At 44.0% G+C, this 23,224-nt stretch overlaps 1 protein-coding gene across 6 annotated transcripts; it reads right to left on the bottom strand.

The window, feature by feature from the left end:
• Positions 1-96: 96 nt before the first annotated feature.
• Positions 97-22,566, bottom strand: ZDHHC1 (zDHHC palmitoyltransferase 1). 6 transcript variants are annotated; one of them, XM_075510384.1, is made up of 12 exons: positions 22,286-22,566; positions 20,547-20,740; positions 19,523-19,741; positions 16,958-17,133; positions 16,214-16,315; positions 15,428-15,552; positions 14,932-15,090; positions 11,339-11,451; positions 5,532-5,617; positions 4,830-4,923; positions 3,735-3,843; positions 97-3,378 (listed from the first exon to the last, which is right to left on the bottom strand). In XM_075510384.1, the coding sequence occupies exons 2-12, from the start codon at positions 20,547-20,549 to the stop codon at positions 2,843-2,845; spliced, it is 1,722 nt and encodes a 573-aa protein (XP_075366499.1). In that variant the 5' UTR covers positions 20,550-20,740; positions 22,286-22,566; the 3' UTR covers positions 97-2,842. The 6 variants fall into 6 exon arrangements, with proteins under 6 accessions (XP_075366499.1, XP_075366502.1, XP_075366500.1 ...); XM_075510387.1 differs by having other exon boundaries at positions 20,553-20,740; XM_075510385.1 differs by lacking the exon at positions 22,286-22,566 and adding an exon at positions 21,990-22,140.
• Between the last annotated feature and the right edge of the window lie 658 nt (positions 22,567-23,224).

Raw genomic sequence — 23,224 nt, 5'->3', positions numbered from 1 at the left:
AGCTGGGACATCAGAGGTGCAGGGAAAAGTTGTGGGGCCATCAACCAGGCAGATAAATGAATGACTGCAAAAAAAGGAGGAAACTATTTAGCAAAGGGCATAGAAAATTTTATTGTGGACAGAGCTACTAAAGAGCTCCATACATGACTTTGGGGCAGGCTCTGCATGAACAAAGGGCAAGAAAACACATGAGGTCTGCTCAGGGGCACCTGCTGGAGAGAAATTACCAATGCTTTCTGGGTGGAGGGACAGCTGGCCTTTGAAAACCCTAAGCCCAGCATTACTGCAGGGTGTAGTTCTCTTGGATGATAGTAGACACAAGGAGAAACAACTGGAAGGACTTTGTCTAACCAGGATCCATCAGTGAGCAGATGCCCTGGTCTCTGCAGACAAGCAGTGCCATGCCTGCTGGTCCACAAGGATTGGTCCCATACATGCCTGCTTTTCCAAAGGGTCACACTGCCAGTGGGTACCACTGGCCACAGCAGCAAGGGAAGCTGCAAGGAGTGTGACCACAGGCCCAGCCTTCCTGCAAATTTAGACATAATGACTTCAACAGCTACATAAGATTTCACTTTTGCTGATCAATGGCTCACATAATTTGATGAAGAGTCAAGGCTCCTCATTCCAGCTCTTTCAAGAGTCAAAATTCAGACAACATAAAAGGATGTTAAGACAGCCCTTTAAAGAAGCCTGGGGTCAGTGATTGTGTCTACGCTGCCTTGCCAGAATTTCCCAAGGACTGTCCCAGGGAGTGCTCAGACTGGATGGTCCTGTCTATGAGCCACACTTACCCCATAATCCCTTCAGCAAAGGGAGGACTCCCCTACTCCAGCTTCACCTCTGCAAGGATCATGTGTCTCCAGGAGCAGCTGCAGCACTTTGCCTTTTCCTTGAAGGCAAGCACTACTTGAAATGTCCACTGCATGAGCACCACACAGCATGGTGTTGGCCAGGTGATAGTGCTGGGGTGCTTCCTGAGGGAGCTGGGCCAGCTGCCGGCATTCAGGGGTGCTACTGGAATGAGCTACTGGCTTTCAACATACAGCAGGTGCCTTCCTGCCTCTTTCTGCTGAAGTGAGCTCTCCAGAAAGAAAACTGTCTGGGCCTAAAGCTCCAGGGGAAGTGGACTTGGCATGCACCTCAGAGCAGCACAGAAGCCAGTGTGAGCACTGGGATGATGGGCAACAGCTGGGCTGGGAAGTGCATACAACTCCTGGGCTGGGAGTCCAGCCTGCCTGTCCCATGTTTGCTGTGCCCAAAGAGCATTTGTCCCCAGAGATGCTATCCTGTTCTAAACCATTTCTGATGAATGCTTGCAGACTGAGCTAGGCAAGCGGAGGAACAGCTTAGCTCAACTCACACAGGCCCATGCTTTGTCTTGTCCTTCCCTAACCTGCACCCACTGTAGTCTGGAGAAAGGGTTGTTTGCAGTTTCCATGCATCAGAACATTTGGTAGGGTGATAAAGACTTCCTAGGCTTCCTCTTCTCTGCTGGTGCACCTATGTGTTCACACACGCCAGCAGCGTACAGCGCTGGGGGCCTGTCCAAAAATGGTGCAACTGGCCAAGCCAGATGCTCAGGGTGCTGGCTGTGCCGGGGAGGCAGGGGCTGTGCAGGTGCCGCAGCTGTCAAATGACAAATCGTGTCAGGCACATCCATGCTGGTGGCAAGGCCCATTGGGATGTGTGCGTAGCTGCTATCCAGGGCTCTGAGGTTAGCTGGCTGCTGGGCAGATCTGGGCTTGCTGGCAGCCCCAGCCTCAGCGCTCAGCCAGGAATTTGAAACGGGGCATGTTGCCTGGGGAAGCCAAGAGGGCAGGGAATGCACTGTAGTGTAGCAGCCCAGACAGCTCTCTGCTTCTCACCACCAGCACAGGGTGCTGTGACTCCAGGCACTGGCTACATGCCTCAGTGTCTGGTGTGGGACTTTTCTGCAATACAGAGACTTCAGGCTTGGCTGTGGAATAATGTGGATCTGGCAGCCCAGGAAATGGAAAGGTTTCAGGACCTGCTGTATCCCAGAGCTTCTGATGAGAAAGCTGCACTGTGGGGCACCCCAGGCTGCTGGGAAGGTGGAGCAGGTCAAACTACGCTGCCTTACAGAATACATGCTGGTGAACTTGGCTTGAGGACACAGAGTGGAAAGCGGTATAGGGACAGGGCAATCCTGAGGTTGTTCCCTGACCACCTGCTGAAGCCCCTGTGCATGATCCAAAGACTGACAGGGTGTAAGCAGATGGGAAATTTAGTTTTCAGGGCGCAGGGAACAACAAAGATGCAGCCTTGTTCTTCCCCACACACTCTCCCAGAAAGTTACTGCAGTGCTAGTGTGCAGAGAGCCAGGAGGGTACAGCCCTTTCCTATGGAAAGCACTCGAGTGCTCTCTAGCAACATGCCTACCACAAGTTTGCCACCTTATTGCCCCTTGCTTTTGGTTGGGTAGCAAGAAATGTCTTACTGCAGTCTGATGGCAAGCACGCAGTGCAGGGATGAGTCCCTCAGCACTCTACGGAGCACTAACACTGCAGTCCTTAACCAGCAGCAGCCCTGGGCACATCCCTATCAGGGGAGACTGTTCTCCTTGACAAGGAGAGTGGAACTGGGCTTGGGGGCACTCCTGGCTTAGGAATAGGCAGCAGCCAGAAACAATGATGCAGCGGGGCTTTTACTGCCTGTCAGCTAGTTCTGCTGGAAGATGGACATCATCAGGTAAAGGGACACTGCTACCTCCAGGGAAAAAGATGAGTCACTGGAGTCAAGATCTTTGAATAGCAACATACAAATAGGAAGAGAACCTCTTGCCTTGTCCCCAAAGGCTATGGCTTTGGAAAGCTGATCACTAGGCCGCTGTGGTGTTTGTCCTTATGTCCTTGAAGCACGGATCATGTCTGCCCACATGTTGCTTGCTGGTGCATTTTCTGTGGTGTGGCTCAGATGTGCTCTCACTGGGCTGGGGCTGAGAGACATGAGGTTCTCCACTGCTCTTACTTACAAACACAGCAGGAATCATAGAAAAAAGTTCCAGGTCTTGTTCCACGCCTCTGTCTTGCTGGCAGCTTTTCCTTTTTACTTTGTGCCCAGAGTACAGATTCTTCTTCCTGTCGCCTCTGGGATTGTCTGGGGACAAGGGATAGTCTTGAGAGTTGCTTGAGCTATTCTTAGGAGGCCCATGAAGGGACATGCTCCCAAGGCGAGTCTGAGCTACAGGAATCTCATGCATGGACTCGGCAGACTCTGAGTGATAGTCAGCTGGGGGTCCTGCCACCTGGATGAGGCCGATGCTGCTGGGGGGCACAGCAGCTCTCAGAGGAAAAGCTGGCACTAAGAGGCGAAGGCTGTGGGAAGATGAGGTGGCAGCAGCCATGACTGGGAACTCTACAGATGGAAAGAAAGGGAGAAGAAAGCTTAAGAAGAGAGAGAGAGAGAGCCCTCAGCCCCACAAAGACATTAACGAGCCCAGAAACTCTGACATGGTTGATCCACTAGTGTTAAAGAAAATCATACATATATTTATGCAAAATTAGATATGAAAATGTACAGAATTCTACACTCAGCAGTGTACCCAAGTCTGATCATTTAGAGTATCTCCAAGCACTCAGAAGCACTCATTTTCCCATCTTAGGCAAGTTAACTTTCTGCCAGTGCTGGGTTTTCATGACACACTTCATTTCTGTGTGCCAGCAACCAGAAATCCAATCCAGAAGCAGAGAAGCTGACTGGTGCACTCTCACCTGACTGGGGACCTGGGAAAGAGGGCCAAGGTCTAGCGTGTGTTTTAGATCTGCCATCCATTGCTGAGGAAGAAACCTTATGCGTCTTCTTTCTTCTTTTTTTCTGTCGCTGTGAAAGCAAGTGGTCCAAGAGAAGGGAAGTCACTTCATCAGCCCAAAGTAATGAGACATTCTTTTTAATTCCTACCTCTTTTTAATTCCTCCTATTTTTAATAATGAGCATTAAGTATGATGAAAGACCAATAATATTTTATAGTTTAAGACTGAGTTACTATAAAGCAATGATAGAGAACAGGTATTAATGCACACATATATTGTCTGCATACAGCGATTCTCTGTGTGTAGGCACCTTTAAGCTGTTGTCTCATACAGCTGGAGCATGTATGAGAGACTGGTAGACAAATGCATTTGTAGAGTCAAACTAGAAGAGGGGACCAAAAGTCACATAGCACAGGACATCCCAAGAGAGAGACAGCTCTTGTCCAAAGTACAAGTATAGTTGAAAAGGAATTTTTCTTATCATCTAAATGACAAGACTTTGATTAATAAGCTTGGAGGAAGGAGGGAGAGCACCACCACCTGCCATTTGAGCAAGGCGGGAGAGCATCTGGACATAGGTACAGGAATATTAAGAGCGCAGAAAACTTGACTTTGGACAGCTGTTTCATACACTCAAGCTTCATATCCATACACACCATCTTTCCCTGGGCAGATGCTTTAACTTCCATATTTGAACGTATAAACTGTTAGATTTTGCTCTACAGAAACATGTACAGCTTGTTACATCAACAAAGTAGTATAAATACAGTCACTGAACTGCACTGGAGCAGCAAGATATTGTACAGGCTCCATGTATTACAGCTGAGCTGCAAGCTTATGAAGGAACTGCAGAATATATCTGATCATGTGTAAGCTGAGACAGGAGAGTATCACTTGGATGTAGTGACTGCAGGGCACAGCCCTGCACATACACTCTGAGGACAGGTAGAGCATGTGTATGAAGGAGGTAACCACAGTTCACACTAGAGTGGGTGTGCGCCCATGCAACTTGGTGAGTCGTCAGGTGTTACGGTATGTAGCAAGTCTCCTGTTTACCTGAGAAGGGACAGCAAAGTGAAGAGATGGGAGGTCAGGAGAGGAGCTCTGCTCAGGGTCAGCTTCATCATTGCGGACATAGAGCTTTGAAAAGCTAAAACACATGGAAGATATACAAGATACTTCCCTTAGACACAATTTAACTCTGATGCCTACTTTGCTTGCACGTACAAATCTGCCTGACCGAAGCATCCCTCGCCTTGCACAGCATTCCCAGCAACACTGCAGGGTAACTTCCTGCGCAACTGTGCAAAATATGAAGGGTTTCCTCTCCCTTCCCCAGGGACATGAGTTAATAGGCAAGGATTACTTAAGAGACAAGGATGGTGCTTTCCCATGAGTGCTTGCCTGTGTTACAAACTTTGCTGTTGTGATTCATCTCTCGACAGCATTAAATCATATAACTATAATGAGCTCAATATAGGAATTACAAGACAAATCAGGCAGCTTTAAAGTAATTTTAATATAAAACAGCCTAAACACAGTATTCTAGGAAAGATATTTTCTCAGGGGAGGGGAGACAAGTACTCTTGCAGGTATTTACCCTCCTGAAACTCAAAGATTTCACCATGCCTTGGTCAAAACATTGGTGCTCCCTATCCTCCTAAGTACTTTTGTCTTAGGATCCATCAGTGACTTTGATGACAATTTCCTATTCACCATACATGCTGCTGGGAGACTCCTATCTATGACTTTACTCACCCTTTTCCTGAAGTTACTGTTGAGAACTCCTCTACTTGAATACCAGGGTCTGTATAGCCAGGGTTATGTGAAAAAAAGTCTGCTTCCTGAAAACAAAAACAAAAAAAAAAAGAATTAACATTTTCAGACCAATATGGACTGAAAGAGATAAGGAGAAGAGGGATTTTCACTACAGAGATGTCTTCTTCCTCCTTCCTCAGCTACATGCCAGACATTTTCCATCCTTATAGCTAGCACAGCCGAAACTCAGCAGGAGTCTGCTGCTTAAGAAGATGGAAAACCAAGATTAGGACAATTAGAAGTCCCTGATTCATTCTTTTAGTCCAGCCAGTATTTCATGTGATTCAAAATCAAATCAGAGTGCACTTACAGAGACCAGCTTAATCATTTCTTGGGACCACATTCAAAATAACACTTAAAGCCCTCATTAGTTATACAGTTCAATCATAGGAGTTAAGCAGTGAATGCAAAAAATTTCTTTTAAATTCAAAATGGAGGTGAGGAAAATGAAAGCATGCAACATATAGGAAAAACATAAAGTATTTTCTGTTTCTTGTGTGAATCCTGTATGGCTAATAACAGTGCTGTTTTTTAAAAAAATAATGTGATATATCGCTCATTTGCCTCAGGTATAGATGAATTCAAAGTAATGCCATCCTGAACTTTAAAATTACATACTTTCATAGACATATAAGAAGACTCAACGAATAAGCCTCCTAAATCCAAGTGTCTGCATTACAGAAAAGGGCTCCCAGTTCTCCCTCAAAAGGACACAGTTAAGATAGATAGTCAGAGTACCAAGTGACGCAGGGTATGAAGCCCTGTTGTCAAAAAGGATAAACCATGCTCAGGAGAACCTTGACACTACTTTTCAGCTGCTATTAAACGGGAATAATTAGCAAGACAACTTCCTCTTAAACATTTTAGTGTGCAGTGACTATAAAGACACATATACATTTCAAGGCAACTTTTAGGTGGTAAAGACAGAGGCATTTTAAATGCAATAGGCATTAGCTTCCAAAAAAGCTTAAACAAGCTCATGAAGACCTATTTGTCTGAACAGCCTGATCAGCAAACTTGAGAAAATGAAGTCAAAGTTGGACATCCCACAAGCGGGTTCCTGAGAGACCCAGGGCCTCTGCACTTCAACAGATTCATAAACAGTCGACAAAAGAGCAGAACAGTGAGATGAAGTCTGGTGATTATACTCCCTTATGTAAGGCAATAAAAATGAAAGCCAACTGCAAAGAGTTGCAGAAGATTCTTCCAATATTGAATTATGGGGTGATAAAATGGCACACGAAAATCAATATTGTTAGATGTAAAGATGTAAAGTGATGCATGTGGGAAAAGTAGTGTAAACTTTACATATGAAGCAATGGTCTCTGAACTAGAAAAGAATTCATGGAGCTACACATTCAGTGGCAGCCAAGAAATCATTTCAGATGATAGGAATGAAAAGGAAAGGCATAAAAAAAGAAAACAGAAATTAGTTTCATGTTACTGAAGAAATTCATCAGCAGCCCGGACACTGGATTCTGTATAGTGTTCCAGCATCTTCCCCCACAGAAGACCTGGAAGAAGATACAGAGAAGAGTGACAGGAACAATGAAAGGTATGGAGCAGTTTCTGTACAAGAAACAGCTAATGGGTCAGGGCTTTTCAGTCAGGAGAGGAAATACTCAGGACAGGTATGAGCAGAGAAAGCAAATGGGGAATAATTGTTTACCATCTCTCTAACACAACATTTAGGGAGCATCAAATGAAAAAAATCAGGTAGTAGTTTCAAAAGAAACAGAAGAAAGGCTGCATTTTTGACACAGCATGGAAATAAGCTGTAGCACTCACTGCCATAGGATGCTGCAGGTGCTAAATATTACATGGATTCAAGAAGAAATGAGACGAGTTTGTGTGAGAAACCAGCAAATACAAAGCCGTTTGAAGCTTTGTGCTCCAGAAGCCCCTAACACATTGCCAAGTGCTGGGAGAGAGTACTGGGGACTACAACTCCTGCGCTCTTTCAACTTCCACAATTGGCCAGCACACTGGTCTGATCAACTTTGGCCAGCCTTCTTTACACGCCAGAAGAGATACTTCCAAAATTACTAGTTGCTTTTGAACATCTTGGCATCATTGTCTGGAGTCTTGGTACTTGTGTAATTGTTAGATAAGAGAGTTGCCAAACTGGAAAGACTTCAGCCTTTTGTAACATGCTCTGAATTTAATTGGTCTTGTAAAGAAAAAAAAAAAGAGGTGGAAAGGAATTTGCAGCTGTTTTATAGGTGGTGACATCAAATTTGAAGGGAATTGGTTTAGCAATCCGAAACATTAGAACTTTCTGATTTGAGAATTATGCTATTTGGGGCTATTATAGGCAGGGTTTATCCAAGTGCAGGATTAATAATCTGCAGAAATTAATCACATGTATTTCAAATAGAACTTGTAACTCAAGTCAAATCATTGCTCATCATCGACTGAACACCAAGTGTACATAAATGTTTCCTCAGATCTCCTTGGGGACCAAATTCTTAACATTTACATTCAAGCCTCATGTACCTGAGTCACAAATGAAGGAGACCAGACACAATCTCGTGTCACTGTAAGCATACAGGCAGAAAGATATAGGTCTTTTCAGAGGAAAGCACGCCGTGGCTGAAATGAGCTGAAGCAGGAGACATCCTCATAAGTCTGCACAGAGTAACTGAAAACGATCAGGACTCAATGTCCACAGCATACAAACAGGACTGCAAGACTGGCATTTCAAAGGATATTAATAAAGGATACATCTTGAGAATATCACGAACAGCTCTTTTCAAGCAGGGAATGAAAGAGCTTTTTAAAATGAATTTTGTTCATTTCAGCCTTCTATAAATTATGTATAACCAAAGCAGCCACATAAATGAAAGTAAAGCGTTAGAGCTGACTAGCAGAAGCAAATGGAAGAAGGCTCGATCAGTAGAAAACACAACGTTCTCTCAGTGTGACAAAAACTACAACCACAGCACAGAGTCTCAGCCTCCCTCCACTCTCACAGTCATTAGCAAGACAGCCAGCATCCTTCAACTGCAACAGCAAGACGAAGCCACCTTTTGCAATTGGGTTGTTAGGATTCAGCTTTTACTCTTGCTGAAAACGGACTGCTCAATCAACAGACCGCCCAAGTTCATTGCCACCTTGCAAATCCTGGTCATGCTCAGACTTCCTCTAGAGGCTGAATACCAGCCATGTCCACCCCAAGTTTCATGGTTACCACTTCAGGATGAATTCAGATCCCTTGCCTGCTGCAGCTGCTCTCACCATCCACTTCAGTGACAGCCAGTGCCCTGAAATTTTGTCTGGCTGGAGGGGAGGCAGAATTGAACAGGAAAAAATGGTTCTTGTCCCAGGGAAAGTGGGTCTGTTGCAAGCGTTGAGGCTGAGAGTGAAGAGTAGGTTCATCTTAACCAGACATTGGAAGAGAGAAGCTATATTGAAAATGTGAGGGAGGCTGAGTAAAATCTGTGTTTATTATTTAAAATCAAACCTCACCAACCTGAATCAGTGTCCAAAGCAAGTTCAAAACTTTAGGAATGTGAAAAAAAATCACATCCCAGCTGGCCTCACTATGAAAAGCAGCTCCCTGATATGAATGCAATTATGCATTAAAGCATCATTTTTTGTTTAGTTCATATTTATTTGGACTGCTATGCAACTGCCTACAGAAAAAACTGTTACTCACATATGCTGCTTTGGGTATAGTAATAGAGGCAAAGGCTGTATATGTCCAACTGTTTTGCATTTTTTGTGACATTTGAACCACTCAAGTGTGCAAAATTAGGGCTTTCATTTTGTGCATACTCTGAGAATGATTCTACAAGCACATAAAAATCCTTTAATCTGAACAAGAATCCTTTAACTTGAACATAGCTGAAGACTTCACCACAGACAAACATGGAAAACTGAAGCCAAAACCAACACCCAAGTTTGAATAAGGCTCAAAACCAAGGATTAAAGGGGAATTATATGTTTCTTCTTACTCCCTGAAATGAATGAACAGTTGAGACAAAAGTGGGAAGAGGATGATTTCCATTTTATGCTTGCAACATCTTGGATCAATTACAAAGGATTTCTGTGTTCAAGCTAAAGAAGGCTGTAGTCAACACAGCTTACAAAAGGCAAGTCACTTGGTGTACTCCTACTCCAGTCTATTTGTTTGTGTTTATCTCTTGTTGCTATGTAAGAAACAAGTGGTGGGTTAACATTTTTCTTAACAATGTTACTGGGCATCATCCAGTCTTTCTTGTTCCCCAAGGTACTAACTGCAGTCCTGAAACACAGCACTCCTTTCACCCTGCTTCTTCCAGGCTTGCTGCTTCAAATTAACCATATTCACACATAACTAGACAAGCACCAGCGCAGCCATTATTGAATGGCTATATCCCAAATGTGCACACACACCGAGTCTACCAATCAAAATTCAGTAACTAGGAAATGATTAGAGCTAATGCTTTATTATTGTTCTAATTTTCATGGTAAGCAAAGCTCTATGAGACAAAGTGCCAAATATTTTTGTTGTTATGGAAACCTCTGTTTAAACTGAAAGTTCAACTTTTCCAAGGCAGTAAAAAAATGTATACGAAAAGCTGGGGTCTCCATATTATACGGAAGGGAATTAGCTCACTTTCCCCTTTGCTTTGATAGGGAAAAGCTATGAATGAGTCCAGAGAGATCCCAGTATCTCTACACAGAATACTTGGATAAAGCTTAGATTTAATTAATTTCTTATGAAACATAAAACTGGTTGTATAGTAGGTAACTTACTTGCATAAAGCTAGACAGAGTTACACAGGCTCACAGAATCGCAAAATAATTTAGACTAGGAAGAATTTCTGGAAGTTTCTAGTCAAACCCCCATCAAAGCCAGTACAAAATTTGTCCACTCAAATTTTGAGTAACTACAGGGATAGAGCTGCCTTGCAGCAAAATAAATGACACTGAACCTTTCAATTCATAGCGGAATATATATGCCATTACAGAGTGTAATAGCATTAAACAGCTTGTAGAAATCTTTCTACAGAGATACATATCAACATCACGGTACTCACAAGGACCCTTTTTACTATGTAGACTCAGTTGAAAGAAAAGCAGATATCTGGGTCATTTCTGAAGACTATTGGTGTCCCTTTCCTTTTCAAGATGGTTAAACTATTTGGTATTATTAGCTGCTTGATGATTAGCCCCAGTTTCTCCAGCCTTAGAGCCTGTCTCACCTTCAGTCACGACCTGTGATACCACTCACATAAGCCAGCAAGATGTGCACTGCCACCAAAACAGATGGTCCTGTCCTTTCCAGTGACAGGACCCTTCCCACTCTTCAGTCATCCTCATTCATGCTGACACAGGCATTTATGTGACTGCTTGGTGAACCAAATGGGAGGGAGCTGGGCCAGCTAAACACGAGCTCAACTATTTTTTTAATAAAGTTTATCCTTACCCAGATGAGTTCCCCCACCCTGTTCACTGCATGACTGTAATGAACAGCTGCGCTGGCAGAAGAGAATAGATAGTATAGGGCCCAAAACAAGTGGTGGAAGAAGAGAGTGGGTGGGATTGATTCCTTTGAAAGCAGTACTTGCTTATGCCTGAAGTGTTCATCGCATTTCAAGCCTTAAACTCTCTCACATCCTACTCAACTCCACCAAAGTACCTCTAAAGTCTTATCTTTAGCAACTGCCTCTAAAATTGGGAGCTTGCAAAAGTGAAGCAAACTTTACACTGTGGACAAGCGAGGCTGTTTTTGAGAAATGGACTGAAAGTACAACAAGTACCTGACTGGGTCTCACTTGGGAGGGACAAGACTCCAGTTGCTTGTCCACCTCTTTCACCTCTTGCTGGGGACGCTGCTGCAGGATGTACTCGTATGTAGTCAATTTGTTCCACACTGGGAGGAAAGAAAGAGAGCTGTCAGTGCAGGAAAGGCCACTCCCTGATTACACTTATACAAACAGTCTGAATAACTACACAATCAAAGAGTAACTGTAAACATGAAGACTGATACTCTAAGCCAAAAGTACCTTTGCACTGTATATCTCTATATCCTTTGTTGTCATCATCACACTTTCTCATAGTCCCACTATTCTTCTAAAGCCTCATATACACGGTACAGCCTTCTATACTGTAGTAATTTATTCAGCTCATTTCAGAGCAAATCCATTACTCGTACCCAACAAGGGTAAGATCTGTATCATACAGAAAGCTCAGTGAGTAGTCAGAAGGTATGTGATGCTAAATGGAGAAAAGAAATTCAGCACATTAGTGTGTCCTGTAGAGGAGATCGAGACACTTAATGTCCAAAACAGTGAGCATTAAATGCCCAACCTATCTGGTGCCAAATAGACGTGTTCAGAGTTTATATGTGCCTGAGCTTATGTGCTCTGAAGGGCTCCCCCACACAAACACATCTGCTTCCATGAATGACCAAAAGTACGTAACGTTTCTGAGCCACTTGGTTTCTTCATGAGACCCAAAACGTTACGAGGATCCAAAACTCAGATATTCCTCCCATAACGACCCTGTTATGGTACGTATTTTTAGAGCACAAAACCCAGAAATGAATGCTGAAGGTTTTTAGTGCACAGCCTGGTAGTCATTCTTCCTTTTTACAGAAGCATACTAGTTAAAGCAGATGCCTAGGATGTGGGACATCCAGACTAAAATCCTTCCTCTGCCTGAAGGCATTTGTATCAGTAACATCTTACTTCTCAAAACCGTGGCCTAAACACAGGACTACTTCACAGGAAAGTGAGGGAGAGCAGAGGAGAAGGTGCCCCTCCTGTTAAAGCAATGACCTTATGAATAAATAAGAATTCAAGATCCATTTGGCCAGGAAGACAGACCATAAAAATGAATGTGAGTCTGCAGCCAAGTGATTAGTGAATGCATTTAACGGGGACAGTGCAGGGTGATGGCAAATGCTCCTAGAATGGTACTGTATGCTTTATTTGAGAAACAGAATATTGCTTCATAAGCAAAGGGCTATAAACCATTTTTAATTTAGAGTTTGTTGGTTTCTGAATACTTAACCGTGCAACTTTTAAAATATTTTAATAGAGCTGTTTAGTTAAAAAATACTGCAGTTGTCTGGCCAGATAACACTGCAGCACATACTGTGCAATATATAATCATAGCCTGTGAAAAGCCCCATATCCCTTCCTATATTCCCTTCCTATATCCCTACTATTTTTTTCTTTTTATTCTGCTTACTATTGGCCTCTCAGTATTGAAGAAAAAAAAATATCCTCCCTCCAAACTTCTGAAGTGCCATGCTTCATTGAATGCCTCTAGAACTGAGTCTCAATCAAGACTCGTAATTTTGCATACATGGACCTACTATTTTGAGAATAACCTCCTTCCTTCCATTTGAGTGATAGCAGTGAGTAATTAAAATCAGGACAGTAATTCTGAAAGTTTCACTGTGCTTGTAACAAAACTAGATTCTAAAATTTTCATAGCCATACCTGACTTAAGCCATGTTTTTTTATGTGAAGCTTAAAGGCAATACCACTCACAGGGGTGCTATTTTCTTTCTGTAATTTAATTATTTAAAAAAAAAAAAAAGGTTTATGAAGAAATACTCATGAGTAGTAATTACTTTTTAATTGGTAAACTCTATTTCTAGTCCCAAAAGAGGTTAGACAGTTCATTCCAACACTGTCTACCTTAAAGTATTCAGATGAGACTATTGACAATTCCAGGTGTGAAATAAGAGGAATTTAAACCAGACATACTTTGTCTATCTCCCTGAATCCCAGTTGTAAGTGTAATGCACACTCATATGGAACACACAATATAGGCTTCAATATGGTAACATCGCTCCTTTTAAGCAAGGACTTACACACCACACTTCTGCACAGCTGGAATCAGTTTCAATAGGGTAGCAGATTTTAATGTAATAAAATGTTAACAAAAATTAACAATAAGTAAACTCTGTTTCCATGTAAGTCATAAAGATTTAAATTCATCCAGAAAAGTTAAGTTGGCTCAAAATTTATTTTGAAAGAGAAAAAAAAATCACCCCGAGGTGACAGTAACTAAAAATCCCTCAAACCCAGAGTAGAACTAACGTAACACATGTACGTTTCGGTTTGACAAGAGCAAGCATGTCTTTATCCCAAGGAGGGAGCACCCTCTTGTGGAAGCTGTACACAAAGACAGGATAAATACCGCGCAGTACTAAACCTAATAATCCTTTATTTTTCATCCAAAAGAAATCTTCCTGGAGCGCCCCAGCTTTGTTATGCTTTTAGTCTTTCAAAAGTGTTAGATCGACCTTTGAAATCTCCAGGCATCGCCATTAACTCAGCAAAGTCAACTTTCAATTCCACCAAGAAAGCAAAATCGCAGTGTGACCAAATTTAAGTTAAGCTCAAAGAGGCTGTAAAAGGAAAACGACCATCCATGACCTCACTAACTGTAACGTTAATGCCAGCTGAGGAACACTCACCCGGTGCACTTCAGCGGTGAAACTATTTTCCTTCTGGAGCTGCACTGGTTTGTGCTGACCTAGTTTGTGTTGGCATCTGCATCGCTGTTAACTGACAACCTAAAAATCCATCCAAGGATCCTCTGTAACTGCCGTCCTCATTTCTCCTCCACCACATCCCTTCTTCCCTAGTTTTGGCACCACCAACTACTGCAAGTGTAAGATCTTTTCTCATCATGACAAGTCAGGCAGCCAAATAGCATTGGCTTAATCTTAGATGATGGCTGAAAAAAGGTTTTTGATGCCCATCTTTACATAAAGAAACATAAATATCCCTTCTTGACAGAGCAACAAGTAGATCTAATGAGGAGCCTTTCTAAAAACCTCTTCCTCTGAATTCCACAAGTCATTTTGTGTCAATACAGTACAACTTCCATAAAGGGACCTTGACCTGGACGTCAGGCCTCCTATTAGAAATTTAGATCAGTACCATCCACATTTCTCTGGGGTAACAGAGAAACAGGCTCTCTCACACAACAGAAGTACTGGGGAGCACAGTGAAGAGACTCACAAAAGCCTGTATGTGGAGCCAATCTGGATCTGCCATTGCTGGCACTGAGCTGGAATTAACCAGTTCATCCCACCTGGCCTCTCTACTACTCTCCCACGTGCTTTCAGTTCCAGGATAACACAGCTTAGACACATGAATGCACAGGCCCAATGCAAGCCCCATATTGCACGTGCACTGATAAGCCTACCTGGTACTGGGGAAAAATCAGAAGTATAATGTTAAATCCAAATTTTCTACCTTTTCAATGGCAATCTTGCACAATGTGTGTATATTTGTGACACGGGTGAACACACAGTGAATGCAGAATGAGTAGAAGAAGCTAAGCGAAAATGAAATGGGGATGCAGAAGACAGGAACATAATACCTACTAAGATAGATGTGAAAGGTCAAGAGGTGGCCTAGCAGGATCACGGTCATTAGGCTCAGAAGAATAAAAATCCCAGCCGTGACCAAAACAGCAGATGCCCGAGTCTCAACAGGAGCTGCAGGAAGAAACACAAACCAGCGGTCTGTGTGGTTCTTTAGAGCTGTAAAACAAAAAGAGTTGGAAGTAAGTAGATTATCCAGGCATTAAATATCTCTAACTAAACTTTACAGCTGGAAATATTGTTAACTCAAAAGTAGCTGCAGACCCATTATGCACTGGAGGCCTAAGAAATCTTGTGTCTGCAAGGCCTTTAGGACGAGCAGTTAGCTCTGTAAGGAAAGACATTCCGTCCAGCTGAGCAGATACTCTTGCAGAAATAAAAAATTGAAGGAGTAAGGAATTGAGTTCCTCCTCAGTGGGAGAGCCCACAGAATCCAATCCCATATCAAGCTACGCTGGCTGATTCACAGGATGATCAACAGAAGCACTGCTAGTACCATCAAAGTGCCGGCTGGAGCGAAGCATCATGGGGTCAATGAAGAACTCCACAAAGACGTAACAAGCAACGAGCAGCAGCAGCCCAAGGCCCAGAATGGCAGACAGCACGCTATTCAAAAAGAGCCTGCCAAGAAGGTGAGAAATCCGAGTAGCTTCAATAACATCACACATACAATTCAAAATCCCAACCTCTAATAAAGATGGAGATATAGACAGCTATCCAAAATTACTGTGAGGCTTTCTTACACTTAAGATAGATACTGGTTAACAGTCTTACTTCTGATTTGTTACCCTGAAGGACTAAACTGTGACCCTTTAGAGCAACCATGGTTACAAAACAGTCAAGTATATCTAGGACAGACAGAGCTCCCTACACAAAATCTCAAGGCAGTGTAACGGGGCACCCTGAAGTAACAACTCTGCTTTCCATGTGGTTTTAGTGCAATAAAGTAAACTGAGAAGCAATAATCAGTGATAGCCTCCTTATTCTTTACCGTAAACCTGGCACAGATTAGAGGTGCCTATATGCTGCTGTAACTTCAGCAGATGTTCAGCTACAAAATTCTAAGTGTAGGAGTTTATCCCTGGTTATTTGAATGTCACAATCATGCTTGCATTTTCCATCTAGTTTTCTCATGACTGATTTTATTCAGCCAAGGTCTGAAAGAAAAGTGGTTCTTTGTGGCTGAGTACAGACTGGACTGAGATGCAGGAGAATCTCGGGAAGAGAAGGGGTGACATTATTGATGCAGTGTTGTGCTTCTGTCACAATGCCAGTCTCTTACCAGTAATTCCTCTCTCCCACGCAGTTGTTGAGCCATTTGCAGTGGTGATCAAAGCCACACACACACTTGTTGCAAGTTCCACAGTGCTTTGACTTGGCACTCCTGCCAAAGAAAGGGTAGCGTTAGTGTGGCAGCACCAGCTCATTACCATGACTTTCCAGTGACACAAATACAGGGGGATACAGCAGTAGAGATCCTGGTAATAGTGGGAAAACCTTCCACATCAGGTAGATGTAGAACACTTCAACACCCAAACATATTGGCCATATTGGCCATCGTTGGACCACAATCCCAAACACTGCAAAATTTGCCTTTCAATGCACTGCGTGATTTCTAATTTGGAGATCATTGATTTCTTATTTGAAACCCTTTAGCAGTTCTACAAAGCTTGATCTTAATGTCTGCCCTCCAAGCATTTCCTGCTACCATATTAGTATCTAGCCAGATACAAGCACACACACAAAAGTTACACGTTGTTAGGTCAAACACCAACATCCAGACAACAGGGAACAGTACAGCCCTCTCCACACAACATGTGAGCAATTAAATAAAACACAGAACCATGCACACATTTGACAGCAGGCAGCTACCCAACTAACTGAACCCTGCCAGAGGATGAAGTTTAACTCGCGCTACAGAGCTTCAGGGGCTCAATTTCAATCTTATAGTCTAATGTTAAAGACTAATGGTGAAGTGTAATGGTGAAGAAGACAGAGTAGTAGAAGAAAAAGAGAAGATACTTACACATCTACATCACAGACATGGCAATGATGGTTTTCAATGACATGTGCATGTTGGTTACGATTGAAGGTGGCTAGAGGCCCTAGATAGTTTTTTTCTCGCACATTTGCATCCGCAGGATCAATGGAGACTGCAGTAAGATGAACAACTAAATGGTAGATAAAACACACTCCTGGACACTGAAGTACACAGTTAAGGATTGTATGAGTGATTTAATGCATATATTTTTATCCTTAATACACAAAGCCCACACAGATGAGAAATATATGGCTTAGAATTAGAAATCACTATATAACTGATGCAGCACATTAATCTGAGCCTCTGGAAAAAGATAACTGAATCTACAGGAACAACCCTCCTTATTATATACTACTCTGCCTCACAGAAATGCCCTTCCTAGCAGAGGAGTTTTTAAAAATTACCTTTACTTACCAGAATCTGACCACACGTGCAGACTGTTGACATAGATCCACATTTCTTAGTCCATACTGACTCCTTGGAAAGGAACAGTCAGTTAAGGCCGTGCACACGCCCCTTCACAAGACCAAACTTCCAAGAAAGGAAAAAAAAGTCACATAAAGGAACTAATACTGATCACCTTGCTTTCCTTTTCCTTAGTCAGAATCCCAAGGAAGAGGATCACCCCTCTAAAGTTAGCTCCTCCACAATTTACAGACAGACAGTATCCAGGATTTGTCATTGTTTCTTGAAATATTACCTGTTTGGATTCTTACTTCTAAATGCAGTAGCAAGTCAGAGCAAATACAGTTTAGCAGTACTTTTGATCAGACGCCTGAAGTAACTGCTGATATTTGGAAAGAATGTACAAATATGTAAGAATATACAAATACAAAGCAGCAACCCTGTATGCCTGGAGTACCACTGTGCTCGAGAGTTTGCTTCTCAATATACTGCAACTAAATGAGTATGAGTGCAAAAACTAACATTCCGTTTTATTTGTTATACACGCAGATGTGCACATCATTGATCATACTAAGACCTATGAAAACAGAGCAGCATAGTAAGGAGAAAAAGGAGGTCTTTGAGAGGTGTAGCTGACTGGAGCTCTGATGACTGGTGTAGCAGAATGGGAGGGATTTGCCTTTGACATAAAAGAGACATTAGTGCTTTATTAACTGGTAGTAAAACTTTGGGATACATTAATCTATTGAATTAGAGTGACTTTAGATTGAGTTATGAAGATATTTGGTAGACAAATTCACGAGGTTTGAATCGTGATAATACCAAGGATTTGGGTAAGATAAGTAGACGTAAGACCACTGTGAGCTAAAGATATTAGTGCCTAAATCACACAGGTGTAACTAAAACGATAAGCAAAAGCATCCCAAACATATCAAAGGCTCCTTGGACATACATAAATCAGATGTATAAATGCTGTAAGTGTATATCCCATCTCTTCAGAACTTTTCCCAAGATTCTCTCTATAATATTTCTTGGTTATCTGGTTCTGCTAAGAAAGCACTAAGTGGCACTGAGCCACTTAGTCAGTTTTATTTTCACCAGGAAGATGTTACGGAGAGATGACAAAAGCAAATACTTGCTCACAAATTATAAACCCTCACCACCTTGTTACATACTAAATTCAAATCTCAGGATACCCTCTTCCAAGTCTGCCACTCCACAGACAATCTAGTCCACCAGGAGTCAGGGCCTGGCCTTGAGGAAGCTCCTTCCTTGGGCGCAGGTGACAGTACAAGGTGGCACTGGGAGCATTGGGATTGCTCCCTGGCACACCTCATCTCTAGTCCCTATCCTTCCCAGCTGCAGGAGCAGCAAGCACGCACAGCTCTAGGGAGGTGGGTTGAGGACAGGAGGTGGAAAACACATCAGGCTGGGCTGAGTTAGGCTTTGCTGGGCAGCACACAAGACAAGATGCCTTCACAGTATAAGCACCTCATCTTCTGATTCTACCCACATTTAGAGGACAGTTAGACGTGTATTAAACTGCTGCTCAAGACTGTCCCACGACAGACCTCTCCCCTGAGGTTCACACTACACCACCTTGTCTTTCACTCACAGATTTTCTACAGAGGACAGGGAAGGGCCCTGGGAGAAGATCAACTGCCAGCTATCACAAGCAACCACACCATATAATCATAAACATACAAAGCTGCCTTTCAAGACTCATTCAGTTAGCACAGGGAGGTGTGGCTGCCCATCGCAGCAAGGATGTTTCAGGAGGGGCTTTCAGTACAACTTCCCTCAAACCCTGCAGCACACTTGTAGAAGAATAAAATAAAGCAAAGGAGACACATAGGCAGAAGTAGACAGCAGAAGAGCCTCAGAGGCAAAGATTAACACCTTAACAGAGAGTGATGAAGGAGACAAGCTGAACATCAGTGACCTCCCTAAAGTTGAAGGGCAGAGAGGATCTCAAAATAACTGTTTTTTATAGACATGAGAAGATCAAGATTATGGTTATAGTTCAGAAAAAGATTCTGGCTCAGCTGCTTTCCCCTATGCTTTCTATGCTACCTAACAACTATTTTTAAAAAGTCCCACTGATAGTTTATTACAGTCCATGTTCTCCTCTTGACCAAAGGATACGATATAGCCAGCGGGCAGCCAGTGGCAGGGCAGGAGAGGAACCAGGATTCCAAAGCCAACCAGCGCAAAGAAGAGGTACATCAACCAGGCAATAATCTGGAAAAGGTGCAGAGGCCAGCTCCAGCCATTCCTTCGAGCACGTTGGACCTGCACCTCAGGAACAGCTTCACCCAAATTCTCTGGAGCTGTCTTATTGGGAGGTTTATTGCAGATATTCATCTACAGAAATCAAAAATGGAAAACAAAAAATATGTGATACAAAAATATTGTGACTGAGCCCCAGTCCTGGAGATATGGTCCAAGGTGGACAGAAAGTTGGAGAGACTAAAACAATGACACATCTGAGGAGACACTTCTCTCTGCACAGGGGATTTGTGATAGATAGTAACAAAAGGGAAAAACCAATTACACACTCTAAAAGCAAGTGCTGATGTCTGCGCGAAACAACAATACCCCAAACTTTAAGCTAAGGGAAACTTGCAGGTTTTGCCAGTCTTTGAATAGATCTAGACCTAAATTGAGTAAAAAGAGCAAAGAGGGTATTTTGCTGGCAGTCCAGAGATGCAGTACGATATGCTGTGGTCTGGGGATGTGTTCACGTCAGAACGCTGTTATGGATGACGGCAGAACAAACACTTTCACCTGTCTCAGATATGCCATGTTTTCCTTTCAGCTAGTGCAGAGAAGTGTAGTGAGAGCAAGTGGCCCCACTGGAGCACGTGGTCTGGAACCACAATTTAGCACTACACAGCATCCAAGCAAACAGAGACTCCTTTGTCAGCAACAAAGGAGTGGAAAGACTAGAAACTGAAAAAGTGAACTCATAATGTAATGACAAAAAGGAGAAAAGAAGCAGGAGTTACTTCACAACACAAGTATAAAGCAGACTTGCTAGAAGAACAGAACAGAAAGTTACGTATGCAGGACATCCATGCAGGAACCAGCTCAATTATTCAGCTGTCCTACAATGTCTGGACTCCTGGCAGGAGAAAGCAAGACTTAACTGCAAAGATGAGTTACAAACCATAACCTGGGAAGTTCCTGATGTTTATGATTCCTGTTTGCACAACAGCTACGAGCTCAGAAGCGATTTCTCCTTTTTTCAATTTGTGTTGGATTATTAGTTGTTGCTTTTTGCTTGCCACAGAGCCGGGATGAGCTTTTAACAACAGAGAGTTGGGCTGCTCTGCTTCATGGAATACTTGGGTGCAACAGTTACTAGGGAGTACAATACAGGCAGCAGGTCAGAGGTAGCATTGCAAAACCGGCACTAAGAAGCTCTGCGGGACCTGAGCTGACTTGAGGTACCTCTGCACCATGCTCACTGTTCCTTAGTAACTAAAGAGGATGTTAAATTAACATCTAACAGAGATAAGCAACTTCAATTAGTCTGATTAACTTGCACATGAGAATGCTGAAAGAAAAGGAGGAGGTCTCTAGCTCACTTGCGGTATTTTTGATAATAGTTCCAGTACCAGAAAAATGCCGAATGGCTGGAAGACAGCACGCATGACAACATGCTGAAAGAGCAAGCAGAACAATTCAGATCTTGGTACATCAATAGTCCTGCATCAGTCTCAGCCAAAGGGCTGGAAATGTCTTTTGGGGTCAACTGGTAGAGAAGTAGTGGGTAAGAATACAAAAGAACATAACTTATGCTCATCAGCACAGTCTTATCAACAAGCAGGCTGGAAAAAAAATTCCTAACTTCAGTCTTTGAAGAAATTAGCAGTATCTGCCTGCATTCACAGTTTAAATTGCTACATGGCACCTGGCTCATCAATGATGAGAAATAGCTACTAATCATGTGATATTTTTCTCATTAGGTTGTTGAAAACTTGCTTACGCATCACTTTGAGCTACCTGTTACAAAAACCACTCAGATTATTTGAAGAAATTCCCAGGTTTCTCTTTTCTCCTAATCAGACCCTGGCATGGGGAGCCAGGCCCACCTAGACCCTGGAATCCCTGTTTTGCTGCAAGATTTTGCTGTATTATACCACCAGGTGGTTTTAACATTATGTTATTTAATATCAAAAACTTTGATACAATTCGACAGATTTTTTTATGTGGTGAACTGCAACTAGAGCTAAGCGTAAGCTAGCTCTTGGCTGAACTATCCCTGAGGCTGCAGTCATCCCACAGCAGTGTCTGTCTGGTAACAGACTCTCAAGAAGGAAGCAAGCTGTGTGTAATGCTTCGTCTGTCCTTCGTCTGCCCCATTTCAGAAGCGAAGTTCCTCTTGCCTTTCCCTTATGACTTGATGGCTTCTCTTGCAGCTGATGCACTGATTATCCACCAATACTGATGAAAAACAAAGCTAGATGTGAAGAGACTCGAGGACACAGCATCTCCCCTTCCCAGCAGGGTGCCCTACACTGTGGGTATGCCTAGCACTCCTTTCTACCCAGCTACAGAAAACGCTGGATATAAAAAAAAGGGGCACAAAGTCACCATCAGGGCTTACTCAGTCACCGTAGACAGAGGAGAGGTGATTGAGTTGACGCTGGTTGTTAACTATACTAGTTAACTGTAAATCAGCCGGCAGTTATCAGGTTCACCCCTTCGGATGTTCAGCCATCAGAAAGCCAAGCGCTGGGCAGCGGAAGGAAGCATGCAACCAGCCCCGCTGGGGCATCGGCACCTCCCGGGGACATACGGGCAGGCACCGGAGGCCGGGCCGGGCGAGCGGGGTCCCGGGCAGCCGCTCTGGGGAGGGCCGAGTAGACCCCTCCCGCGGCTCCGCCACCGCCCTTTCCTCACCTTCTCCCCGCAGAGGCGGCTGAGAGCGGCCCCGTACCCGCCTCATGCCCAGGCGGGTAGCGGGGCCCCCAGCTGAGGCCGACGCAGCAGCTTCCTGCGCCTCCGCGGGCTCAGGCCGCTGGGGCCGTCGCCATGGCAACGGATGGGGCTACGGCGGGGCGCAGGCGACAAAAAATGCCGGGCGCGATACGGGCTGCTCCGGGCCGGCGGCGCGGGGGGGTTGAGGAGCGAGGCCTCGCTCCACATGAGCCCGGGAGTGGGGCCCTCGCTGGGCCCGCAGGCCCCGGGTCCAGGGCGGGGCCTGCGGGCCCAGCGAGGGCCCCACACCCGGGGGCTGCAGGCCCAGCGAGGGCTTCGTGCCTGAAAGCCTGGCTGCTGTATGCCCCAGCCTTCTGCGGGGAGGCCTTTCGCTGGGGGGCCTCGCACCCTTTGCCCCCCTGAGGACAGTCCCTTCTCCCCCTAGCCCGCTGCAGCTCCAGCCCTTCGGCACCCACCCCTGCATTGCATCGCTTGAGGTGCAAGCAGGGGTTTTACAAGCTAAGGGCTTTACAACTGGTGGCACTGGGTAATTTGGATTGGAAAGCCCTGCACTATCACTTTGCCCTGGCCTTTCATTGCTAAGGGGGATGGCTAATCCTCCCAGGAATGGGGAAGGCCAGAAAAGTCATGACCCTTCAAAAGGCATCCTTGGGAGAAGCAGAGGGTGCCTGTGTTCCATCCATTTGTCCCCCCAAAGGCAGCTGTGAAGCGTTGCTGGTAGCACTGGCTGTGGTTTTATGAAAACACCCAAGACTTTCCAGGTGGTCAGGGCTGGGGAGGCTCTGGGAGCAGGCAGTGGAAGGATGGGAAGCTGGTTGTGAGCTGGAGCCAGTTGTCCTGCTCCCTGGAAGCTGTTAGGAAAATTCCCTTCCCTAACTATTAAATCAACCAGTCTTTATA

The sequence above is a fragment of the Mycteria americana genome, chromosome 8 (genome assembly GCF_035582795.1).
Source record: "Mycteria americana isolate JAX WOST 10 ecotype Jacksonville Zoo and Gardens chromosome 8, USCA_MyAme_1.0, whole genome shotgun sequence".
Classification (NCBI taxonomy): Eukaryota; Metazoa; Chordata; class Aves; order Ciconiiformes; family Ciconiidae; genus Mycteria; species Mycteria americana.
This window is presented reverse-complemented; position numbering and strand designations above follow the sequence as displayed.